Source organism: Grammomys surdaster, unplaced genomic scaffold, assembly GCF_004785775.1.
Source record: "Grammomys surdaster isolate TR1022 unplaced genomic scaffold, NIH_TR_1.0 243, whole genome shotgun sequence".
In the NCBI taxonomy this organism is placed as follows: Eukaryota; Metazoa; Chordata; class Mammalia; order Rodentia; family Muridae; genus Grammomys; species Grammomys surdaster.
The window spans coordinates 1,348,956-1,372,124 of NW_021604688.1; the positions used below are offsets into that span (position 1 = coordinate 1,348,956).

General features: G+C 40.2%; 1 protein-coding gene across 1 annotated transcript in view; it reads left to right on the top strand.

Moving 5' to 3' along the window:
* Window positions 1–17,057: 17,057 nt before the first annotated feature.
* Dsg4 (desmoglein 4) overlaps window positions 17,058–23,169 on the top strand; it is a 36,517-nt gene continuing 30,405 nt past the window's right edge. The window contains exon 1 of the mRNA XM_028774878.1: window positions 17,058–17,233. Coding sequence (XP_028630711.1) covers window positions 17,186–17,233 — 48 coding nt within the window. The 5' untranslated portion in view covers window positions 17,058–17,185. The remainder of the gene's footprint in view (window positions 17,234–23,169) is intronic.

Below are 23,169 nucleotides of genomic sequence, written 5' to 3' on the forward strand. Positions count from 1 at the left end.
ATGAGTGTGTATGTGTGAGTTTGAGTGTATATATGTGTGTATATGTATGAGTGTGTTGTGAATGTGTGTGTGTGTGTGTGTGTATGTGTGTGTTTGTCCTAGTGTTTTTCATTAGGATTGACTCTATGAATTTGGGTGAGGTTTGTTTACAGGAGTGTGGTGCTTTACTAATGACTGTACCATTGAAGAAAATCTCTCTCTCTTTCCCACCAACTATTAAGCGTGTATAAATCCTCTGGTATGGGGGGAAGGGACCTCACTTGCCCCTCCCTGTTTCATGACAGACTGTTGACAGGCTCAATCTTGTCCAGATACTGTCAATGTAATTACAGCTGTTGTGAGTTCAAGAGGGCAATGGTTGTTATGTCTGGAAGTCATTGTTTTATACCACTCCCTACCCCCGCTCCTCCATCTCCTACATTCTTTCCATCTCTTCTGTGGGGTGATGTTCCCTGAGCCTTGAAGGGAGTGATACAGGTATCCTGCTTATGGCTAAGAATCCAACAATTCCATTCCCAGTTCTTTGATCAGTTATGAATCTCTGCATTCACCACTGACCACTTCAAACAGAAGCGTCTTTGACCAAAACTAACACAGCACTAATCTCTAGATGTGAACATAGTTATGTAGCAGATAATTCCATGGGTTTATTTTGTCTATTTAGCATAACAGCAGTTTTTGCCCTAGGATTTGTGACTTCCTGGCAACAACAGGCTTTTCATTGGATTTACAGTGCACAAATCCCACATGGTCTGTCTAGGGCACTCTCTTTCTTCTCTCCTATCTACTGCAAAGCCCTTCTACTTGTCATGCCGTCAAGGATGACTTTGAACTTCTGATGCTGGGATTACAGGTGTGTCCATCATGCTAAGTTTCTGTGGGCTAGGGATTGAACCCAGGGCTTCATGCATCCTAGGCAAGCAGTCTACCAACTGCACTCTGCCTCATGACAGCCTCTTAAGTGTGTACCACTGTAAAACGAAAATACAAGCTACATAATGCCAGTACACAATAGGACAAAGTAAATATTCTAGTTTCAAGGGGAGGAATAGAGACACAGCAAGGAAAGACCAAATCAGAGCAAGACTGAAACACAGAATAGCAAATACCAAATCTTGTCCCTACAGATCCAGTATCCACCTGAATGTCCAGTGTCTGAGGCTCACGATGATGTCACTGGTAGTAGTCCTTCCCCTTCATCTCTGCCTCCTACAGTAGTTATCCTCTATGTAGGAGCAGGTTCCATTCTGTACCTGCAGCTTTCCACTACATACTCCTGTCAGTGGGCTGTGGGGATGATGCTACTGCTCCAGGCTTTTGCCAGCAGCTAAAGGAATTCTTTTGAGAGAAAAAATTGTGTTTGGGGTCCAGAATGTGCTATTTTATAAAATTGGGTGTTCTGGGTGTCACCTCAACTCAGTTTACTTCAAAGGGGTCTCAAGTAGCTCTTTTGGAGGTGAAAGAGTATCTTGGAATATCTAAGAGTCCTTATAAGGATACCCTTTGGGACAATTTGTATACTGTTTCGTTTGGCTTAAGAGTAGAGTCCAGATAGCCCTAAGGTGATTTCTCTCTCTGGTGTTAGTGTCACTCATTAAACATTATATGACTCTCTGGGCAGAAAACAAAGACATGCAAGCAAAAAGCAGAGCAGCTGAACAGCCATTGAGGAAACTCACCAACAACGCTTCTTTTAGATGCTGGAGAGTGCTTCACATAGATGCTGGACAATGCCATATATAGATTCTGGGCAAACCCACAATGCCAGCACTTGCAGGAGCAAAAACACTCTTCCATGCTGCCTCCTGCAGTGCCTAGCAGTGCTTTTCTGAGATTTCCATCCAGAAAAAGCACAAGTCTTGGTTTTGCCTCAACACAGAAGTTTGGGATGAGCTAGGATGGAGCAGAGCTGGAGTTCAGTAGAAGACTTTTCAGCAAATTTCAAAATAGGGGATAACAGGAAAGGTGCTCAGAAAAAAGAGCGAGAGATACCAGGGAGGGTTTTCAAAGGATAGTCAGGGTTCAAGAGTGTGTGGGGACTTCTCAAGAAAGAGTTGGGGTTCAGTGTCCCTAGAGACACTGGTGTTGATGGCTTCTGAGGTTGCATGTCAAAGGTCTGCTGGGAAGCCTTGGTCTTGGGAGGAAATGAAAAAATGGTCTTGGGAAATTGTAGATTTCCTGACCATCATTAGATGTTATTATAGCTGGTATGTTAAAACCCTAGACTCAAGAGCTGCAAGAGAGTTGTCTTTATTGTAAACAAAGGTTTAATCTTATGAGATTCCCAGGAAAATGTCTGAGAAGAATGTGAGGACACAGACCAGGTCAGCCAGGAAAATTTAAATCTCATTGGAAATTGCCTTGAGGAAAAGTTAAGAAGAATAAGAACATTACATTGATCAAAACATGGAAATCCCAAGTCTGGTGGTCCATGCCTTTAAAGGTGCCACTTTCTGTCCGTGTAGTTCATGTCTGAATTAAGATAAAGCATGGGAGAGTTGGCCCTGCCATTCATCTGCTGAGTGATGGTGAGGACAAGGGAGGAAGAGACGCCCTCCTCTATTCCCTTATTACTACCTGAGGCAAACAAGAGAGCTGGTTCTGCCTCTTGCTAGCTGTGGCACTGGATGAGACAGCCAAGGAAATACTGGCAAGCTTGCTCTGGTAGTGAAAGCTGGCGGGCTGACCAGCTCAGCAAACTCCCAGGCCCAGATGCAGGACTTTGAGTTGGCCCATTTTGACATCTACAACATCCTTGAGGTCCTGGAGAATGAGAGGCTGGCCACAGATCCAAAGATGCAGGATCTCCATAGCACAAGGCAACAACAAAATATACAAAAGAAGTCTTGGTGACGATGCGGTATTAATAGTACAGCAGAAGCCTCAAACCAGACCAGTGACTTATTGCAATGAGCATTTGCAAGCAAAGAATTGCCTTCCGGTCTGGGCCCGAGCACTGAGCAGATCCTGAGCAGCTGCTCTGCACCCAGTCTCACAAATACCAGAGGAAGCGGGCCTCCCAGGAGCTCTAACCCAGGCAGTGTCTTAGGTAAGGAGACAGCAACACTCGCCCTAAACAGGGAGTAACTGGGACCCAGGAATTCACTTCTGGCCCGGAGCACTGGTTCCTTCCAGTCTGGGCCAGAGCACTGAGCAGATCTTGTGCCCCAGTTCTAACCCCAGTAGTAACGCCCACCCCACACAGTTCTGAAACAACCAAGATAATAGGAAAGACAGGCACCGGTCAGAGACAAGGCAGGTAACACTAAGGAGATCCAGATGGCAAAAGGCAAGCCCAAGCAAAGAATTTTGGACAAAAGGGTACACTGTGGGACACACTGTAAAACACCACAGCTTCCACAACAAGATTTTTTCTTTTTGTGGGGGAGGTTGCAAGGGCAGAGAGAGGGTATAAAGGGACCGGGAGATGAGTGGGATTGGGCTGCATCATGTGAAATACACAAAGAACCAATAAAAAGTAAAATTTTTTAAAAAAGAAAAAGGATTGGAGAGATGGCTCAGAGGTTAAGAGCACTGACTGTAAGAGCTGGACCCAGAGGTCCTGAGTTCAAATCCCTACAACAACCACATGGTGGCTCACAACTAACAGTAATGGGATCCGATGCCCTCTTTGAAGACAGCTACTGTGTACTCATATACATAATAAATGAATGAATAAATTAATAAATAAATACATATACATACATACATACATACATACATACATACATACGTATGGAAAAGTAGAAGTAAGGTCGCTCTTAGCTAATAGTCTCAGGTTTCAAGCCATGGATACTTGATCCTGTTGCTTGGCCTGTGACAAGGCAGATCATCATGGCAGATACAGTGGTAGAGCCTCCTCGTCACACTGTGGTCTGAAAACACAGAGATAGAGACAGAAAGACGCCCAGGTATACAGATATACAGGTACTCAGTTCACCTTCCCAGCTTAGGTAAGCTAGAAAAAACTTCCTACAGGTTGCATCACCTGCCAGTCAGATCACTATATAGGAACTGAGCCTTCAACATGCACACTTGGGAGGATATTTAAAATACAAAACATAACAAACAATGTATTTAAAACTGCCTAAATGATGGGGTAAATTTTGTTAAAAAAAAAAAACTTCTAAAGCTTTTCACATGTTGTTCACTGCAAGAAAAAAGAAAGTATCTCCTCTGCAACGATGTATGTCAAACTATCCCTCCATCTTTGCTCTACTCAAGATGGATGTGTAATTGTTGGACTGCCCCTTGGTTCTTAGGGCAAGCAGAGGTCATCCTTGGTGAAGAAGATATGAATTTTATGGTTCTCATCCATGGACAGCATTATTCCACACTGCTAATTAACAGATTAACCCCTACGTGCAACGTCTTCTACAAGCCGGAGCTGAGATTTCATTGCCCAACAAAATAAGCTGCTTCCAATACAAATAAAAGGACAAATGTGGGCTTGGGGACTCTCCCTCCTTTCACAGGGAGAGCGCAATTCAAGGAGAGCCTGGAGTCTGCCTTCCCTGGGAAGATGGTTCTGTGAAGCCCGCAAGCTTCTCTCTGAAACAGGGACAAGGGACAAGACTGTCAGAGGACACACGATGTGCTTTATACGTCAGTACAACCAAGAACAGGTTAAAACCAAATAGAATCTCATATAGCAGGTGAAAACTATCAGGAAGGAAATTCTGGGAGTGAGAATAAAAAATAAGAAATAAAACCTACATTTAGTTACTATCATTCAAAATATATTAATATGTAGAAAAACAACATATCTATGCCTAGTTCCATAGATCTTAACAAATATAAAATATATTAAAGATTAGACATGCTAGAAACTTGAAAAGAATTACTGCTCAGAGGAGGATCTAATATCTCCTAGCTTTGTTACATAAATATATCTAATTTAATCTCTCCCAAAATAGAGGAAATTTACAATTAAAAGGAATGAATTAACTCACTCAGAAAAAGACAGAGCAATTGAGTGGTACTGGTGGAACCAGATGTAAATGTCATGTCACCCTGATGTCACCCTGGCATAGCATACTTAACTTCAAACAAGGATCTAATCTAACAACTGTCAACAAACTGGAATGCACAATTTGGGATAGGGTTTGAAAATGTGAATACACTGTGACTGCTACACTGCAAGACCTGATAATAATGATCAGTGAAGGGCTGGAGAGACGGATCAGCGATTAAGAGCACTGGCTGCTCTGCCCGGAGTCCTAAAGTCAATTCCCAGCAACCGCGTAGTGGCTCACAACCATCTGTGATGGGATCCTATGCATTTTTCAAGTGTGTGTCTAAAAACAGCTGCAGTGTATTTATTCAAATAAAAAATAAATCTTAAAAAATAATAACAGTGAAAGCATTGGGGATTTTTAGTAAAAGATGGCACAGCTTATGCATTTTATTCTACCAGGTTCCAGGAAGCCTAATAAAAATAGGATGCAGAGTAAGAATGGAAAACAATCCCTCTTCTCAAGGAATTTAAAAATGGTAACTAACTCCTCTGACCAAAAGCACATACAACACAAAGAATGTCTCATAAATCTAATTAAGCCTACATTCAAACTAGGAAAAAAGTATGTCCAACTCTTTTTAAGTCAAATTCTTGTCTTTTTTGTCTTTTTTTCCATTCTTTTTTTATTGGATATTATATTTACATTTCAGATGTTATCCCTTTATCCCATTTCCCCCTCCCGCCAAGGAACCCCCTATCCCATTCCCCCTCCTCCTGTTTCTATGAGGATGTACCCTGACCTACCCCTCACTCCCACCTCCTCACCCTCAAATTCCCCCAAACTCGGTGTCCAGCCTTCATGGGACCAAGGACCTTCTCTCCCACCTATGCTTGACAAGACTATCCTCCCCTACATACACAGCTAGAGTCATGGGTCCCTCTCTATGTGCTCCCAGGCTGGTGGCTTAGACCTTGGGGAGCTCTGGTTGGTTGGTATTGTTGCTCTCCTCCTGGGGTCACAAACCCTTTCAGTTCCTTCAGTCCTCTCTCTAACTCCTCCATTGGAACCCCTTGATTAGTTCAATGGTTAGCTGTGAGGATCCGCCTCTGAATATGTCAGACTCTTGCAGACCTCTAAGGAGACAGTTATATCAGGCTCCTGTCAGCATGCACTTCCTGGCATCCACATCAACATTGACATTTGGTGACTGCACATGGGATGGATACTCAGGTGGAATGGTCTCCAGACAGCCCCTCCTTCAGTTTCTGTCCGATATTTTGTCTCCATATTTGCTCCCATGAGTATTTTGTTACTCCTTCTAAGAAGGACCAAAGCACCCACACTTGGTCTTCCTTCTTCATGAGCTTCATGTGGTGTGTGAGTTGAATCTTGGCTATTTCAAGCTTTTGTGCTAATATCTACTTATCAGTGAGTGAATACCATGTGTGTTCTTTTGTGATTGGGTTACCTCACTCAGGATGATATTTTCTAGTTCCATCCATTTACCTAAAAATTTCTCGAATTCATTGTTTTTAATAGCTGAGTAATATATTCCATTGTGTAAATGTACCACATTTTCTGTATCCATTCCTCTGTTGAAGGACATCTGGGTTCTTTCCACCTTCTGGCTATTATAAATAAGGCTGCTATGAACATAATGGAGCATATGTCCTTGTTATATGTTGGAGCATCTTCTGGGTATATGCCCAGGAGTAGTATAGCTGGGTCCTCAGATAACGCTATGTCCAATATTCTGAGGAATAGCCAGACTGATTTCCAGAGTGGTTGTACCAGCTTGGAATCCCACCAACAATGGAGGAATGTTCCTCTTTCTCCACATCCTCACCAGCATCTACCATCACCTGAATTTTTGATCTTAGCCATTCTGACTGGTGTAAGGTGTAATCACAGGGTTGTTTTGATTTGCATTTCCCTGATGACTAAGGATGTTGAACATTTCTTAAGGTGTTTCTCGGCCATTAGAGTTTCCTCAGCTGAGAATTCTTTGTTTAGCTCTGTACCCCATTTTAATAGGGTTATTTGATTGTCTGGAATCTAATTTCTTGAGTTCTTTGTATATATTGGATATCAGCCCTCTATCGGATGTAGGATTGGTAAAGATCTTTTCCCAATCTGTTGGTTGCCATTTTGTCCTATTGACAATGTCCTTTGCCTTGCAGAAGCTTTGTAATTTTATGAAGTCCCATTTGTCAATTCTCGATCTTAGAGCATAAACCATTGGTGTTCTGATCAGGAACTTTTCCCCTGTGCCTAGTATTCGAGGTTCTTCCCCACTTTCTCTTCTATTAGTTTCAGTGTATCTGGTTTTACGTGAAGGTCCTTTATCCACTTGGGCCTGAGGTTTGTACAAAGGGATAAGAATGGATCGATTTGCATTCTTCTACATGCTGATCTCCATTTGTTGAAAATGCTGTCCTTTTTCTGCTGCATGGTTTTAGCTCCTTTATCAAAGATCAAGTGACCATAGGTGTGTGGGTTCATTTCTGGCTCTTGAATTCTATTCCACTGATCTTCCAGCCTGTCTCTGTACCAATACCATGCAGTTTTTATCACTATTGCTCTGTAGTACGTTTGAGGTCAGGGATGGTGATTCCCCCAGAAGTTCTTTTATTGTTGAGAATAGTTTTCCACTTTCCTGTGTTTTTTGTTATTCCAAATGAATTTTCGAATTGCTTTTTCTATCTCTATGAGGAATTGATTTAGAATTTTGATGGGGATTGCATTGAATCTGTAGATTGCTTTTGGAAAGATGGCCATTTTTACTAAATTAATCCTGCCAATCCACGAGCATGGGAGATCTTCAATTTCTTTCTTTAGAGACCTGAAGTTTCTGTCATATGGATCTTTCACTTGCTTGGTTAGATTCACTCCAAGATATTTTATATTATTTGTGACTATTGTGAATGGTGTCATTTCCCTAATTTCTTTCTCAGCCTGTTTATCCTTCGAGTAGAGAAAGGCTACTGATTTGCTTGAGTTGATTTTATACCCAGACACTTTGCTGAAGCTGTTTATCAGGTTTAGGAGTTCTCTGGTGGAAGTTTTAGGGTCACTTAAGTATACTATCATATCATCTGCAAATAGTGAAATTTTGACTTCTTCCTTTCCTTTTTGTATCCCTTTGACTTCCTTTTGTTGTCTAATTGCTCTGGCTAGGACTTCAAGTACTATATTGAATAGGTAGGGTGAGAGTGGGCAGCCTTGTCTAGTCCCTGATCTTAGTGGGATTGCTTCAAGTTTCTCTCCATTTAGTTTGATGTTGGCTACTGGCTTGCTGTATATTGCTTTTACTATGTTTAGGTATGGGTCTTGAATTCCTGATCTTTCCAAGACTTTTAACAAGAAGGGATGTTGAATTTTGTCAAATGCTTTCTCAGCATCTAGTGAGATGATCATGTAGTTTTTATCTTTGAGTTTGTTTATATTGATAGATTTCCAAATATTGAACCATCCCTGCATTCCTGGGATAAAGTCTACTTGATCATGATAGATGATTGCTTTGATGTGTTCTTGGATTCGGTTTGGGAGAATTTTATTGAGTATTTTTGCATCGATATTTATAAGGGAGATTGCTCTGAAGTTTTCTTTCTTTACTGGGTGTTTATGAGGTTTAAGTATGAGCGTGATTGTAGCTTCATAGAATGAATTGGTAGTGTTCCTTCTGTTTCTATTCTGTGGAATAGTTTGAAGAGAATTGATATTAGGTCTTCCTTGAACTTCTGATAGAATTCTGCACTAAAACCATCTGGTCCTGGGCTTTTTTTGATGGGGAGACTTTTAATGACTGCTGCTATTTCTTTAGGGGTTATGGGACTGTTTAGATGGTTTATTTGCTCATGATTTAATTTTGGTACCTGGTATCTGTCTAGAAAATTGTCCATTTCATCCAGATTTTCCAATTTTGCTAAGTATAGGCCTTTGTAGTAGGATCTGATGATTTTTTTTTAATTTCCTCAATTTCTGTTATTATGTCTCCCTTTTCAGTTCTGATTTTATTAATTTGGATACTGTCTCTGTGCCCTCTGGTTAATCTGGCTAAGGGTTTGTCTATCTTGTTGATTTTCTCAAAGAACCAGCTCCTGATTTTGTTGATATTTTGTATATTCTTTCTGTTTCTACTTGGTTGATTTCAGCCCTGAGTTTGATTATTTCTCGCCATCTACTCCTTTGGGGTGTATTTGCTTCTTTTTGTTCTAAAGCTTTCAGGTGGGCTGTCTAGTTGTTAGTGTATGCTCTCTCCAGTTTCTTCTGTAGGCACTTGGAGCTATGAGTTTTCCTCTTAGCACCGCTTTCATGGAATCCCACAAGTTTTGGTATGATGTGTCCTCATTCTCATTAAATTCTAAAAAGCCTTTAATTTCTTTCTTTATTTCTTCCTTGACCAAGTCATCATTGAGTAGAGTGTTGTTCAGTTTCCACATGCATGTGGGTTTTCCATTGGTTTTGTCATTATTAAAGACCATCCTTAGTCCATGGTGATCTGATAGGATGAAAGGGATTATTTCAATCTCTTTGTATCTGTTGAGGCCTGTTTTGTGACCAATTATGTGGTCTATTTTGGAGAAAATACCATGAGGTGCTGAGAAAAAGGTATATTCTTTTGTTTTAGGATAAAATGTTCTATAGATATCAGTTAAATCCATTTGGTTCATAACTTCTGTTAGTTTCATTGTGTCTCTGTTTAGCTTCTGTTTCCCTGACCTGTCCATTGCTCCCAGTTGTAGCTCTGGGGCATAGGATATTGGGAGAGGGTTCTTACCCGCTGCTCTGAGTGCAATGACTCCTCTAGGATGTCTCAGGATATGGTGTCTTCAAGGGAGCAGAACAGCTAGGTGTCTGCCCTAACCACAAGGACCAAGCGAGGGGCAGAAGGGGAGTCTCAAATTCTTGTCTTTTACATTTTTATTTATATGCTTGTGAGTCTGCATGGGTGTGTATGCACAGTGCATCCATATGTCATTGCTTACAGAGGCCAGTGGGGGGCATAAGTACAGTTACAGGAATTTGTGGATCTCCAGGTGTACTGTGTGGATGCACATATCCATACTCCAGTTCTCCTGGTTTCCAAGCAAGCATTTTTAACTGCTGAGCCATTCCATAGGCTGGAGCCTAGGACCAAACATAAAGAAGAAAGACAGCTGAGCACAAGTATTCATCTCTTTGCTTCTTGATTCTGGACGAGCTGTAATGAGCCACCTTAAGTACCTGCTGCCATGATGTCCGCCCTGTAATAGACAGTGTCTGCTCAACTGTCAGCTGAATTAAACCTTCCATCCCCTCAGCTGCTTCTTGTCAGGCATTTTGTCACAGCAATAAGAAAAGTAACTTACATACTCCTAAACCCAAGGTGACAATATCAGGAGTGAGACCTTCAAAGAGTGACTAAGACATAGTACAGAGCCTCCATGAATGGGATTATTACTTTAATAAAGACTGGCCCAAAGAAGCTCACCATCTCTTCCCCCACAAACACAGAAACAGCAAGAAGGTATCATATATGAGACAGAAAGCAAGCTTTCAACACACATATCTGCCAGTGTTATGGTCTTGGACCTCTAAGCTTTCAGAGAGAGCAAATATAAGCAGCAAATCCCTGCTGTGTATAAGTAAACCAGCCTTTGATGTTTTGTGTTTAGCTATGTGAATGAACTGAGACAAGAATACAGTTCCAAAAGTGACATAATTCTTCATAATATATGAAGCAACTATAAAACTACCTGATAATGGAAGCCTGGTTCCACATCATTGATTAGCATGAGAGGGAAGGTAATAGGTCAAGCTCCCTAGAGATGCCATTTGTGCTTTTTTTCTAAGTAAATTGTGCATGTTTATAAATTAGCAGTAATGGTATTATTAACAAGATAGAATAAAGGGGAAAGGAAGCAACTCTTTCATATAAAAATAAATGTTAATGGCTAATACTCCCCACCTCCATAAAAAGATATTAAATTGCATTAGAAAAATGTCCTCACACTAGCAAGATGACTCAGTGGGTAAAGATACTAATTAAACAAGACCGGGGCCCTCAGTAGAGAGAGATCACACAATAAAGAGAGAAAAACAGAATCAACTCCCACAAGTTGTCCTATGTCCAACATGTACACTGTAGCACACAAATATGCTCACACACACACACACACACACACACACACACACACAAGCAAGCAAACAATATTTTAAATAAAAATGTGGTTCTCATTTTCATAACATCCTCTTTCTCTGGGTCATCCATAGAATACGATAATGACTCTGAAACAATGGTTGTTCTAAAATGCTTTTATCATACATTATTTATTTTGTGTGTAAGCATACAGGAGGAGGCATACATATGCATGGTGTATTTGAGGCAGTCAGAAGGCAACTTCAAGAATGATTTCTCATCTTGTACCATGTAGATCCTGAAGATGTGCTTTAGTTGCTCTGATAAATGCCATAACCAAGAGAAACTTATGGAAGAGTGATTTTCCTTAGGCTTACGGTTACAAAGGGAGACTTCCCTTTGGACACAGGCAAGTCAGTAGACAACCAGAGCAAGGATCTGAGTGATCACATCCTTAAGACCAACAGTGAAGCACACAGACCACACTGGAAGTAGACTAAGGCTATAAACTCTTGAAGCCCACCCCAGTGCCATCATTCTTCCAGCAAAGCTGTGCCACCTCCCCAGTGTCATCAACTGAGGACAGGTGTTCAAATACCTGATCCTATGGGGGATACTCTCATTCAACATACCACAAGATGAAACTCAACTTGTCAGGCTTGGAGGCAGGTACATTTACCCATGAAGTTCTGTCATTGACCCATGAGTCAACAGGTCTTAACTCCAGCCAGCAAACCCAGAATTATCTGGGGAGCATGGAACATAGTAATTCTTTGTCTCATTCCAGATTCTAATTCAGTAGACCTGCGGCTGAGAAATTTTCAAGTTTTCCATATAACCCATATTCAAAAGCTATACCTACTTTTTTCTTATTCTTGGATTTCTTCCTCAAACTGAGTTGCCCAAATCTATATCTGAGCTGTCCAGCTACAGAGATAATGAATGTATCAAAGGTGAACAATATACCCAGTAAAGCTTTGCCAAAGGAAGGGCATAACTAGTGACCTTGAGCAAGCCAGTGTGACATCTATGTGATTATAACACATGTGTGCCTCTGTCAATATCAGGAATTCAGAGGCATTTTCAAATATGTAGTAGCTGTGTAAGTGTGACTTCAATCAACACAGAACCAGAAGCCAAGCTATTCTCTCCATGTGTTTGGAACACAACCTACACACAAAGAAAATCAGCAGTGCACCTCATTTAGGGTGCATGTGTGATTTTAGGGTGCAGACTAGCATCATCCTTATGGTATTAACGACACTTTGGAAAACTAACATTTACCCTCCATGATTTCTAACACTTAGTAAATAACCTGGTGGCTGGCCCTTGGTTGCCATACATAAATTAGCTTTAATGAGGGCACGGGATGTTTATCTTTAGTGCTGTAGGTGACCCATCAGACATGTCGTCACAACAGCTGTACTGGGTCAACACAAAGAAAAGGATGTTTACATTTGCCCATCTCCCAGACTCAGGCTAACAAAGATCCCTTTTCAGGAATCAGTTCTAACACTACTATATTTTATTTGACAAACTAGTCCATGACCATAAATATTTCCAAATTTCTTTTCCTCTTTCAGAAGAAAAGCTGTCTGTAACGGCTAAGTACCACTTTCTGGAAATCTTATGCTATCATAATGTGAGGGAAAATATTCACTTAACATTCTTGCCATAGTCTCTTGGCCCATGTGTATTATCAATCCCTTTTTCCTCCAAAGAGGACTTGTTCTGGGGAAATCACGATAGAAAGTGTCTGTATCATTACTTCACAAATCACAAGTATGAGCAGTTCTCACTGTGTTTCACATGGATGTGACAGACATGTGTCCTGCTGCTGTAGACATCATGAGGGTAATGCAAGGACACTGATAAACTGTCTAGCACATCCTCAAAAGTCAAGGGGCATTTCTTTTCTGAGGAAATAGCACTAGCTGGATGGCAGACATACACAGAGTAGAAGACCCACTAAAATAACATTCTGGTCATAAGAACAACTATCAAAATCAACACGTCAGTAAGTTCTGACTATGGAGACATCGTTTTTAAGCGGTAGCATCCAGCCAGCAATGATTTTTACCCTCACACATTCAGGCAATGCTGAAAAGTGTCTGATATTTACAAATCTTTACTGACTCTGAAGCAGAGGATGGAATTACTGCCTATCTTTGACAGGTCTGAGCTATGAAACAAAGGTCACAGGGGAGGAAGAGAAGAGAGATTGGATTCTAAGACCTCTAATTAACCTCAAGCACTAATATTTCATGCTCTGCTCCTACAGTACCTGAAGTCTCCAGGAGAAAGAGATCCACTGATCTTTGTGTGCCTGTGGTGAGAGCCATGGGCCCCCTTCATCTTTCAAGACTGCCTGTCATTGAGGATCGGACCTCAGAAAGTGTTCCCATGGCTATTAAGGGATCTGGTTAGTTTCCCAAAAAGTATGCCATTACAAAATGAGCAAACCTGAACTCTGACTCTTGCTTTGTATTTTTCTATATGATATGCATGCTCTCCATTATGGCATTAGCCAGAGACCCTCATCAGAAGCCACACCAATGGGCTCTTCCATTCTTGTACTTTTCAGCTTCCAAAACTAATAATAGTGATAATAATCTCTTTCCTTTTTACAGTACATAGTCTTTGGTATTTTGTCATAGCAACAACAGTAACAAAAGAGTAGTATGCTAGATTTGGATTTTAGAAAACTCATGAGTTACAAATGTAGAAAGATAACCAAATGACCTTGTACTTGCTTCTGTCGATTGTTTCTTTAATCATTCTATGAATTACATTTGTAAAGATAGAAAACCTTACTTATCTTTCAGAAAAAGAAAATATGTAAAATATGTCTGCCCATCAGACATGTAAACAATCACAAAAATAAAATAAATAATGGTTTTCCCCTGTGAAAAGCAATGTGACACAAAGACACTGGCTACTTTAATTCTTTCAGAACAATAGAATTACCCTAATACAATATTGCCTGAATAAAAAAATAAATAAAACTACCATATTAGCTGGCTAAACCAATGGAAATTCAGACTACACACGTTAGCAAGACACAACAGCTTAGAGCATCTTGGGGTCTTTTTGAAGAAATCACAAATAGAAAATCATCACTGCAGCCCCTGGCTGCTGGCTTCTCTCTGTTTCCTGAGGCTTGTTTGCTTGTTTTGGTTTGGGTTTTTTTTGGGGGGGGGGTTGTTTGTATGCTTCCTTTAAGCTCTGGCTAACCCATGGGGTGTGGCCATGGGCTTACCTCAAAATTCTTTTTGGCACCTCACATTCTTTAGTGGCATAGACCTGCATCAGAACCACTATGATTTCTCATGGCTTATACAACCTGACAAGATGGCTCAGCAGGTAAAGGTGCTGGCCACCAAGCCTGATAACCTGGGTTTGAAAACTAGAATCCTAGGATGGACATGACCGAATGGCAGACCTGATTCCCTCAGGTTGTACTCTGAGCTCCACGTGTGTGCCGTGGCACATGCATACAACTAATTAATACAAAAAATAACTTAAAGATTTAAATCTCCTGTATTTATTTTTATTTGATGTCGCCAGAGCACAATAGTTGAATACTGAAATTTCTAAATATGCTCCAACAACCTATGATATTCCCTTTATAAAAAGACCAAAAAAAGCTTTATATTCAGGAGCCATGGTGGACTAGCTGATAGATAGATAGATAGATAGATAGATAGATAGATAGATAGATAGATAGATAGTGCCTGGCATATTATATTAAGTCTAGAAGTCCATTAATTTGAAACACTTTACATTTTCCAATGCTTCTAGGATTTAAATTTTAAGCAACCTTATATCTTAAATTTCTGAAATATAAACCATCTGCACATGTATGACATAAACACACACTGGACTGATAGCCAACGAACATTCCACATGCAACACACACTAACACAAATTATCACTGTCTTTCTTATTCTGTAGTCACTTTGTGAATGAATAACTTTTAAAATGAATAATTTCTAAATGAAGTTAGAACCAATGAAAAGGTTAACATCGTAGGTTAGAAAGAATCAGTTCCACTGTTGCTTGCACAGGATCTCCAGTTAACCATATCATGTAGACTTCCCACAGTCTGGGAATCAAGGGGCATTTCCTGTGTCCCAGTCATCAACAGTTCATTGTCAGCAATGTGTAACAGGCCATACACGCCCTTAACAAAAACTGGGCACAGCTCTAGTCTAGATATAAAAGAAAAATAGCTTGTATGATAGATACGGAGGTCATATTTTCCAAGCTTATCCACACACACTCATATGATGGGCATGCACACACAATCATGAAAATGAAAGTTCACTTCCACATAAAACAATAATAAAAGAATCTCTTTTAATGGTTACTTGGGTACACTTTATTCCTGTGTTTTGGCTTAAAGAGCTATATAGCACACTTAGCCATGGGTTAGTAAACAGCCAGCAAATGCTGTTTGCACTGTTGTTCTAGACAATCTATGCCAAACACCATGCCAACTCAAATGCCTGCTCAGCCATTAAGCACTCTGAAATAAACTGGAGCTGATCTCAGGCTGACTTTTGTCCTTCCAACTGTGTGTTGAGACAGTGTAGTTGGTGCTTAGATTAGAAATCCATTTTTAGGGGTTTATTCTCCATAGCACCTACCTTCAAATGACTTGGGACTATATGAAGAAGCATTTTAAAACTGATACTAGTCATGGTTTGTTTGTTCACTTTGCATAACTTTAACTTAGGCAGATACTCTCAAAATTAAAGCTTTGCTATGGTAGGTATCTTCAAATACTGTCTCTTTGTAACTTTTTCCTACTATGTGAACAAAACTCCCTTCTGTCTTTCTTAAGAGCATTCCAAACATATAATTAATTTCTCTTCATTTGGGCATACCACGGTAGCCTTCTAATTGCCTATGCTCTGCCCTATGCTTCCTAATGTTAAGCCAAGTTTCTCAAGGGACCAAGCACTTTCAGAAATACTCCATTAATGTAGTCTGCCTAGTCTCTGCATTACACTGACGAGGGACAGAAGGTACAATTTCCCTTTGAAATTTTCCAGTCAGGTGGATTACCAATTAGAGAACATTTAGTTACATTTTCTTTCTATGTTTGTTGGTGTGGCTGTGAAACTGCATTTTTCCTCCATTGGAGACTCTACAAGCCATTCAAGATGTGCCTTCACAAAGAAGAAGAAAGAAATTAGAAGATGAAAATGACCATCAAAATTATCTGGATACTATTTTGGTTTTTGTTTTCTCCTAAGTAATCTAATTTCTAAGTTCAGCTTCTTAATAAATATGTGTGCAGATTTAAACATACCCCTCATTTGTGTTATTTTCTCTACTTAATTACTTTGCTTGAAATTTCTCACACAAATTCCATGAGCAGTAAGAAAACTCAGTTTCATTGTATCATACAGGCTTGGTTTTGGAAACACACCAGTACCAGTTAAATCAGACTCTCTTCAACTGTAATGCCTATTACAGGACATCTTTAAAATTGAGATTGCCTTTCAACCACAAGACTTCTTAAGTGGAAAGCAGAAATCACCAAAATGAAGAAATTTTTCAGCACTCATTTTTCGTCTCAGTGTTGGGCCCAGTGTGTGTGTGTGTGTGTGTGTGTGTGTGTGTGTGTGTGTGTTGTTAGTCTATGTAATTTTGCTTTTACAATGTTGGCAGTCAGAAGGAGCCTTCTAATTTTATGCACCATGATGATAGGCCCTAGCGTTTTAATTATTTTTCATGTCGTGAGTAATTTATTATTCATTGGGTATCTTCCCTGTAAATCTTGCCCTCACTCTGTAAGATTTTTCTTTGGTGTCCAACAAAGGGTTTCATTGCAATAAGAATCAAGGTGTGTCTAAGTTCTTACCCAGAGCCCAAACAATGCCAGCCTTCCAGACCAGCCCAGGAGTTTGGGGTGGAGAAACAGAGTCATTATAGAATATCTTCATCCCTGTGCCCAGGGAGCACCACAGTTATCATCCATGCCTTCCTGACAGGACATCTCCTAACACATCCTGCTGCAAAGACTAATCTGGGATCTGGAAGACCGGGACTAGAACTGACTCTCACTGGGGTTCAAGGCCAAGAGAGACTCAAGGCAATGGACTGGCTTCTCTTCAGAAATATTTGTCTTCTGATTCTATTTACGGTAAGTGGGAAATTGAGGTCTGGGAAGAAAAGGTCCAGCTCTTGTCTTTTCTGTCCATCTTCAGCTTTCTACATGGATTTTCTTATTTTTAGTCTGTTTTCTGCAAAGATCTAGCAAAATGCTCCATCTCTGTAGGTCCCAGAGACCTCTGTGTGACATGACAAAGTAGGTAGGATGAAGAAAGAAAGAACAGGGCTGAATCAGATTGACCTCAGCATGACATCAAACCAGTTAACACTAAGGAATGTCTAAACTTCATGATTGACATAAAAAATTTCCACTACTTTTTTATTTGTACTTAAATTAGGCAGGTTGTTAATGAAAATTTCGAGGACTTGAAATCTGAAGGGGGCAAAAGTTGATCAAGCCCAATTCTGATAAACAGTTACTTCCCTGTGAGTTTCTTACAAAGGACTGTCAACTGTGTCAAATTCTGTTGCAACTGCTTATAAAATATTTAAGTTACATTTAAAAGCATCCCTACAGGCCAGGAAAAAAAACATTTAAATGATTTGGGTTTTTTTAAGTAAACACTTGTGTTTTAAATATAGAATTACTTCTGTCCCACTCTGCAGTGGCCCAAATGTGGACCGCTTCCCACCATGCAAACACAGCCAGCATCTCGTATTCTTGAAAGACGAAAGACAACTACTTCTAATCCTATGTCTGTAGGGAAAGCCAAGCTCAGGATGGACAAGGAATCAAACCATTTCCAATCAGAAAATTTTGTTTGAAGAAACAATGAAAACTGTTTAGCCTGGATCAAATTTAAGTCAAATAATGATCAAATGACAGAGCAAATAAGTCAAAGCACATCTTACAACTAAGATAAAGATAAAGGGAGAAAGGCATGTCCTTTTTCAAAATCAAATACCTGGTTGTCTATCAGTCTCTGAGAAATGTCCACATGTGTGTGCTGATAAAAACTTGCAAATACATCTTTGCTAACTCAGGCAAGGGGCATTATTCTGGTTCATCAGAGCATTATTCTTAACAGTTCTAGCAGCCAGGCACGGCAGTCAGGCAGGGCTGAGAGGATGGGAGCATGGCACTGGCCAGTTGGCACAGTAAGTTCATTCCGGAGCGTACATTGTAAGGGACTGCAAATGTGGTACAGGTACAACACTGCCCAAGGGCACACAGCCCAGGCTTGAAATGGAACATGGGAACAGTGGAAGAACATCTCATTCTCCATTTAGGAGGCAAATTATTAAGACAATTCTTTTTAAAAATTTATAAAATACCAAGTATCAGTGTAATGCCCTATTGCAATGGCCAGTTTAAAAGAAAAAAAGAAAAAAAGGAAAAAAAGGAATCATTTAAAAAGAGATCTGAAAGAAAATTCCAGAAGCTACTGGGTACTTCATAGCTAGAATCAACTGACAGTATGCTCCTCTTGCTATGCTTTTGTGGGCTGTTTTCATGCTTTCCCTGCGGTAAACACCACAGAGGGTATTTCAAGATTTCAGAGGCACTCAATCTGGCTTCTGGCTTTCTGCATAGGTATGTTTAACAATAAAAACGTTTAATTGAAGAGTTCATTTCTTTGATCTGGAATGAGTATCATAATTCAGGTTCTCAGGCTCTCCCTTGGGTAGTGCTAATTTATTTTCCCATGGTAATGTTAATGGTTAATTTTTTTTTTCATTTCTCAACTGAAACTGAAGTTTCTGTGTTGGGCTTTGATGGTAGCTGTCAAAGATGTATGCTCTTAAACATTTGCAACAGCATTCTTAAGATACCAGATGCTAATATCTGCAAATGGGGAGTAAAGATGTCTAGTATATATCAAGACTGAAATGACTGAGAGGGTTCTATATAATATTGTGTGAAAATGCATGTTCTTCCTACTTTAGTCTGCTGCCATTGAACTCTGTCCTTTTTCTCATTAACTAAATCAAAGCCTGTGTAAGACATGATTTCAGCTTACTCTGATGGGGCATGGCAACTTCTCAGGGTTACTGATTTTGTGTCAGCTAGCTCTCAACCATAAGAAGTACTTAGGACAAGGTTTTGAGAGACAGCCAATTAAAAGTACTCAAACCTGGAGGTTTCAGTGGGGCGTTTCCTTCCATCACAAGGTGCCTTACTATCAGACTCTCCTGTGGACGCTCATCATGTTCTTCTGCCATAAACCGGATGAGGAACAATTGACATTCACCAAAACTCGGCTGTCCCAAGTTTGAGTCATGGTTTCCTTCAAAGAGGCTGTGTGGCTTTGGGAAAGCAATCTGTTCTTCCAGGGCTTTATTGTGCCCCATGGAAACTGTGCACTTAGACATGATGTCACTAAGTTGCTTCCACAATAGAAACTCTGGACTCCTCTAATTACTACCACTAACAACTTATCCAATAGAAGTTCATGCCTGGCTATGGAATTTGGTTTTCACAAATTTGCCTGGAGAATCGAAAGAGGTGGGCAATGCTGTAGGCTGTATAAATTTTATTAGGCAGGAATCACCAGAGGCTGGACAGTTATTAGACAAATGAGACCTATATTTTATAGAGTTAATAAGATTATAAAAAGCAGTCATTGATCAGATGAGAATTTTTACCAACACATGTTGACCCCAAGCATTCTACAAATAGCATGTAAACATTCCAATCAAACACTCTGGTTCTTGGAAAGTAAAATATGTAGATGATGAAGCAGATGATATTATCTTACCCCAAGTTGAAAATAGGCATTAAAATTTAAAAGCATACGTAGAACTAACCTAGCCTCATTAACTTAGTCCTCACAGTAAACAACATTATTTTGGGACATAGAACCCAACTGGTCTTTTAAAAGTTGGCATGCAAACTATCAGAAATTTAATAATAGGTGAAAAAACACATTGTCTGATGTTGCCTCTGTGCTAAAGCCTAGAAATCATTAAATGGTTGGCTTCTGGCTGACTATTACAGAAGCTATGGTATCCTCATCACACGGTAGGCCGTTGAAACTAAATCTGACTTATTTTGGTAGTGGTGGTGGTGGTGATGGTATAAGGAGCTAAAGACTTATATATAGTACATATATTTTATAAGACAATTGGACAATTTTATATCTTCACCTTCAAATTGTTGCATATTTTATGACAGGAATTTTACATAAAAATAATTTTTATATCCTAACGGATAACTAGTATTGCTACCATACTATAATCACTAACTTTAGCATATCTTTTTTCAATAATCTTTACCTAGAGAAAGAGTTGCAGGATAAAAATTCTGTCCAATTCTTTGAACACAGTAGCCAGCCAGCCCATCTGGATCAGTGAGTTCTAGGTCCCTGGAAAGACTCAGAAAAAATTAAACACATAGTCAGTGGGAGCACATGTGAGAAACAAAACCCAGAGTTGACTTCTGACCTCTGACCTCTGGCCTCCAAACACATGAATACACTATGTGTATGCACACTCATATGAACACACAACACAGATAGACAGAGAGAAATACACAAACAGAGATAAATACACAACACAGATAGACAGAGATACAGACACACACACACACACACACATACCAGCTCCAAAAATATTCCATGGCTTTTTAGACTAAAATACTTTTTATTTTGCATCTTTAGGTTTGTTTGTTTGTTTGTTTGTTTGGGGTTTTGGTAGTGGTAATTCTTTGTTCTTTGTTGTTGTTGGTGGTTGTGGTGGTGGTTGGTTGCTTTGGTTTTGGCTTTTCGAGATAGGGTTTCTTTGTGTAGCCTTGGCTATCCTGAAACTAGCTTTGTAGATCACACTGGCCTCAGACTCACAGAACTCCACCTGCTTCTACCTCCTGAGTGCAGGGATTAAAGTCTTGCATCACAATTGCCTGCTTTTTATTTTTACAAGATACTTGTCTTTCTTTAAGAACATCCTGCATCCTAAATACCTAGTTTTATGGTTTCTTCCTAAAGCCTAAGATCCAAGGAAAAGTTCTTTGAGATGCAATTGGACCGTTGACTGGGATGTGACCATGTTTCCTCCCTGCTCCCAATGCTACTGCAGCTGGAATTCCCCAATGACGTAGACCAGCTCTGATGATAGGCTGTGAGAGAGGAGTGACCAGCATAAAGCCCTGGAACATTACTTGCATGAGAAATGTTTGCCCTTCCTTTCTACATAGAAAATTACATGGCTTACAAACGAAAAGGCCAGTACTTGATATACCTTCAATTACAAACAAAAGTAGTATAATTAGGCTTGAACTTGGCATCTCTACTATAAGCCTCGGAAGATGGCAACTGCTTTACTCAATAACTTTTATGAGCATTATTTGAGGAAGAACTGCTCATTAATAAGTTAGTCCTGGATGACTTCAAATTGACTTCAAAAAGACAAGTCATAGAGAGGGTGGGAAAAGCCTTATTCAGTAGCTATTGCTTTAAATATAAGATACAGAAAATAAGGGACTAATGTATTTTAATACTGCAATGAGTCCATAATATACTGCTGCTGCTGTAAAACCACCAGGCAGTTTGGGGAAAATATTGAAAGAAAACATAAGGCCCTGAAAAATTTCTGATATTTGCTAAAACTAGATAGGAATGAAATATTGTATCTCTTACTCTTCCTTTGAAATTTAACATCAGAACTTGCCATGCATGCAAGGGACATTGCCTGTCATTTATTTTGTCAATGAAACTTGTTAGTGAATGGCTAGATTCTGTTTCTAACATGGATCTTAGTTCATTCCATTAGCATATTTCCCACTCACACACTGATAGGCAGCTTTTATACAGACACTAGATTTCACAATGAGCTTGAATTCCTTAAACTGAGATGAGGAGGACTGAGGTCTGTAGGGTGTGGTCTGCCATGGTCACCTTACATTGGTCACCTTGCCATTCTGTCACCTTACAGCAACAAACATCTTACAGCTAACAATGTTATTTCAAGATAGTCTGAAAAGTAAATGTATTGCAATTAAAGAGGAGGGAAGTGAGGGGGAAGGAGAGAGGGAGGGAGGGAGGGAGGGAAGGAGGGAGGGAGGGAGGGAGGGAGGGAGGGAGGGGTTCAGGAGAGAACTAAGCCAGCACTTATTATTCAGACTGTCTAAGACTGAATCCAATCCTTCAAAACCAAAATTCTTTTGGTTGCACAAAAATCTACTCCCTCCACACTTGGGGGATAATTCCAACCCTGAACATGCTTCTCTTATGGTGTCTGATACATTCCAGTATCTGTTCTTGTTCTTTGTTGCGCCCTTTGGCCTTACCTTTCGTTGTGTTCTCATAAAATAGCACATATGTATAGCAGACAGCATCTCATTACCTAAAATGTCTCCTTCCATAAATACAGAAAGCTACAAAACACCCAGAGAAGAAGGGTAGATGAAAAGCAGTCTCAGCCTGAGGCCCGCAGAAACAAACCCAGCTAGGAAGCCACATCTCTCCAAGTTATTTTGCTCCTTCAACAGCAGGTGCCTCTGATTCCCTTCTCTAGTGTTCTACCATCCTGACAACTGGTTCAGCCAGTTCCCTTGTATGTGGGAGTCTTTAGGCAAGCTATCCAGCCAAGACACATCAGAAAAGAATGCCTGGACCACATATGTTCTAAAAAGGTGACTTTCCCAGTCAAGGGACTCTCTAGTTGTCCAGGAGCCCATGGCTATAGCTCACAGCTTGACTTCCATGCAGCTCTGCTACTTGGTACAGTGTGATAAGCACTTTCCTCTAGTGTTTCTTCTAAGGCACTCATTCCCAGATGTGACAAGGTGTAGGCCCACAGTCCCACAAGCTGAGCTCTTTCAGGGAGGCCTGAGCCTCAAGGAATTGGGATTCAGAGGGAGGGATTGGCCACTGTGGCTATCATCAATAAAGTTAACTGGACATAGAACCCAAGGGTACCACAGAGACCCGCATCAGACACAACATGAATGTTGCCAAATAAGACATTTACCCAGAGATCTGGCATTGCAGATGCCCTGGCTTTATACAGGTCAGTGGGAAAGGAAGGATG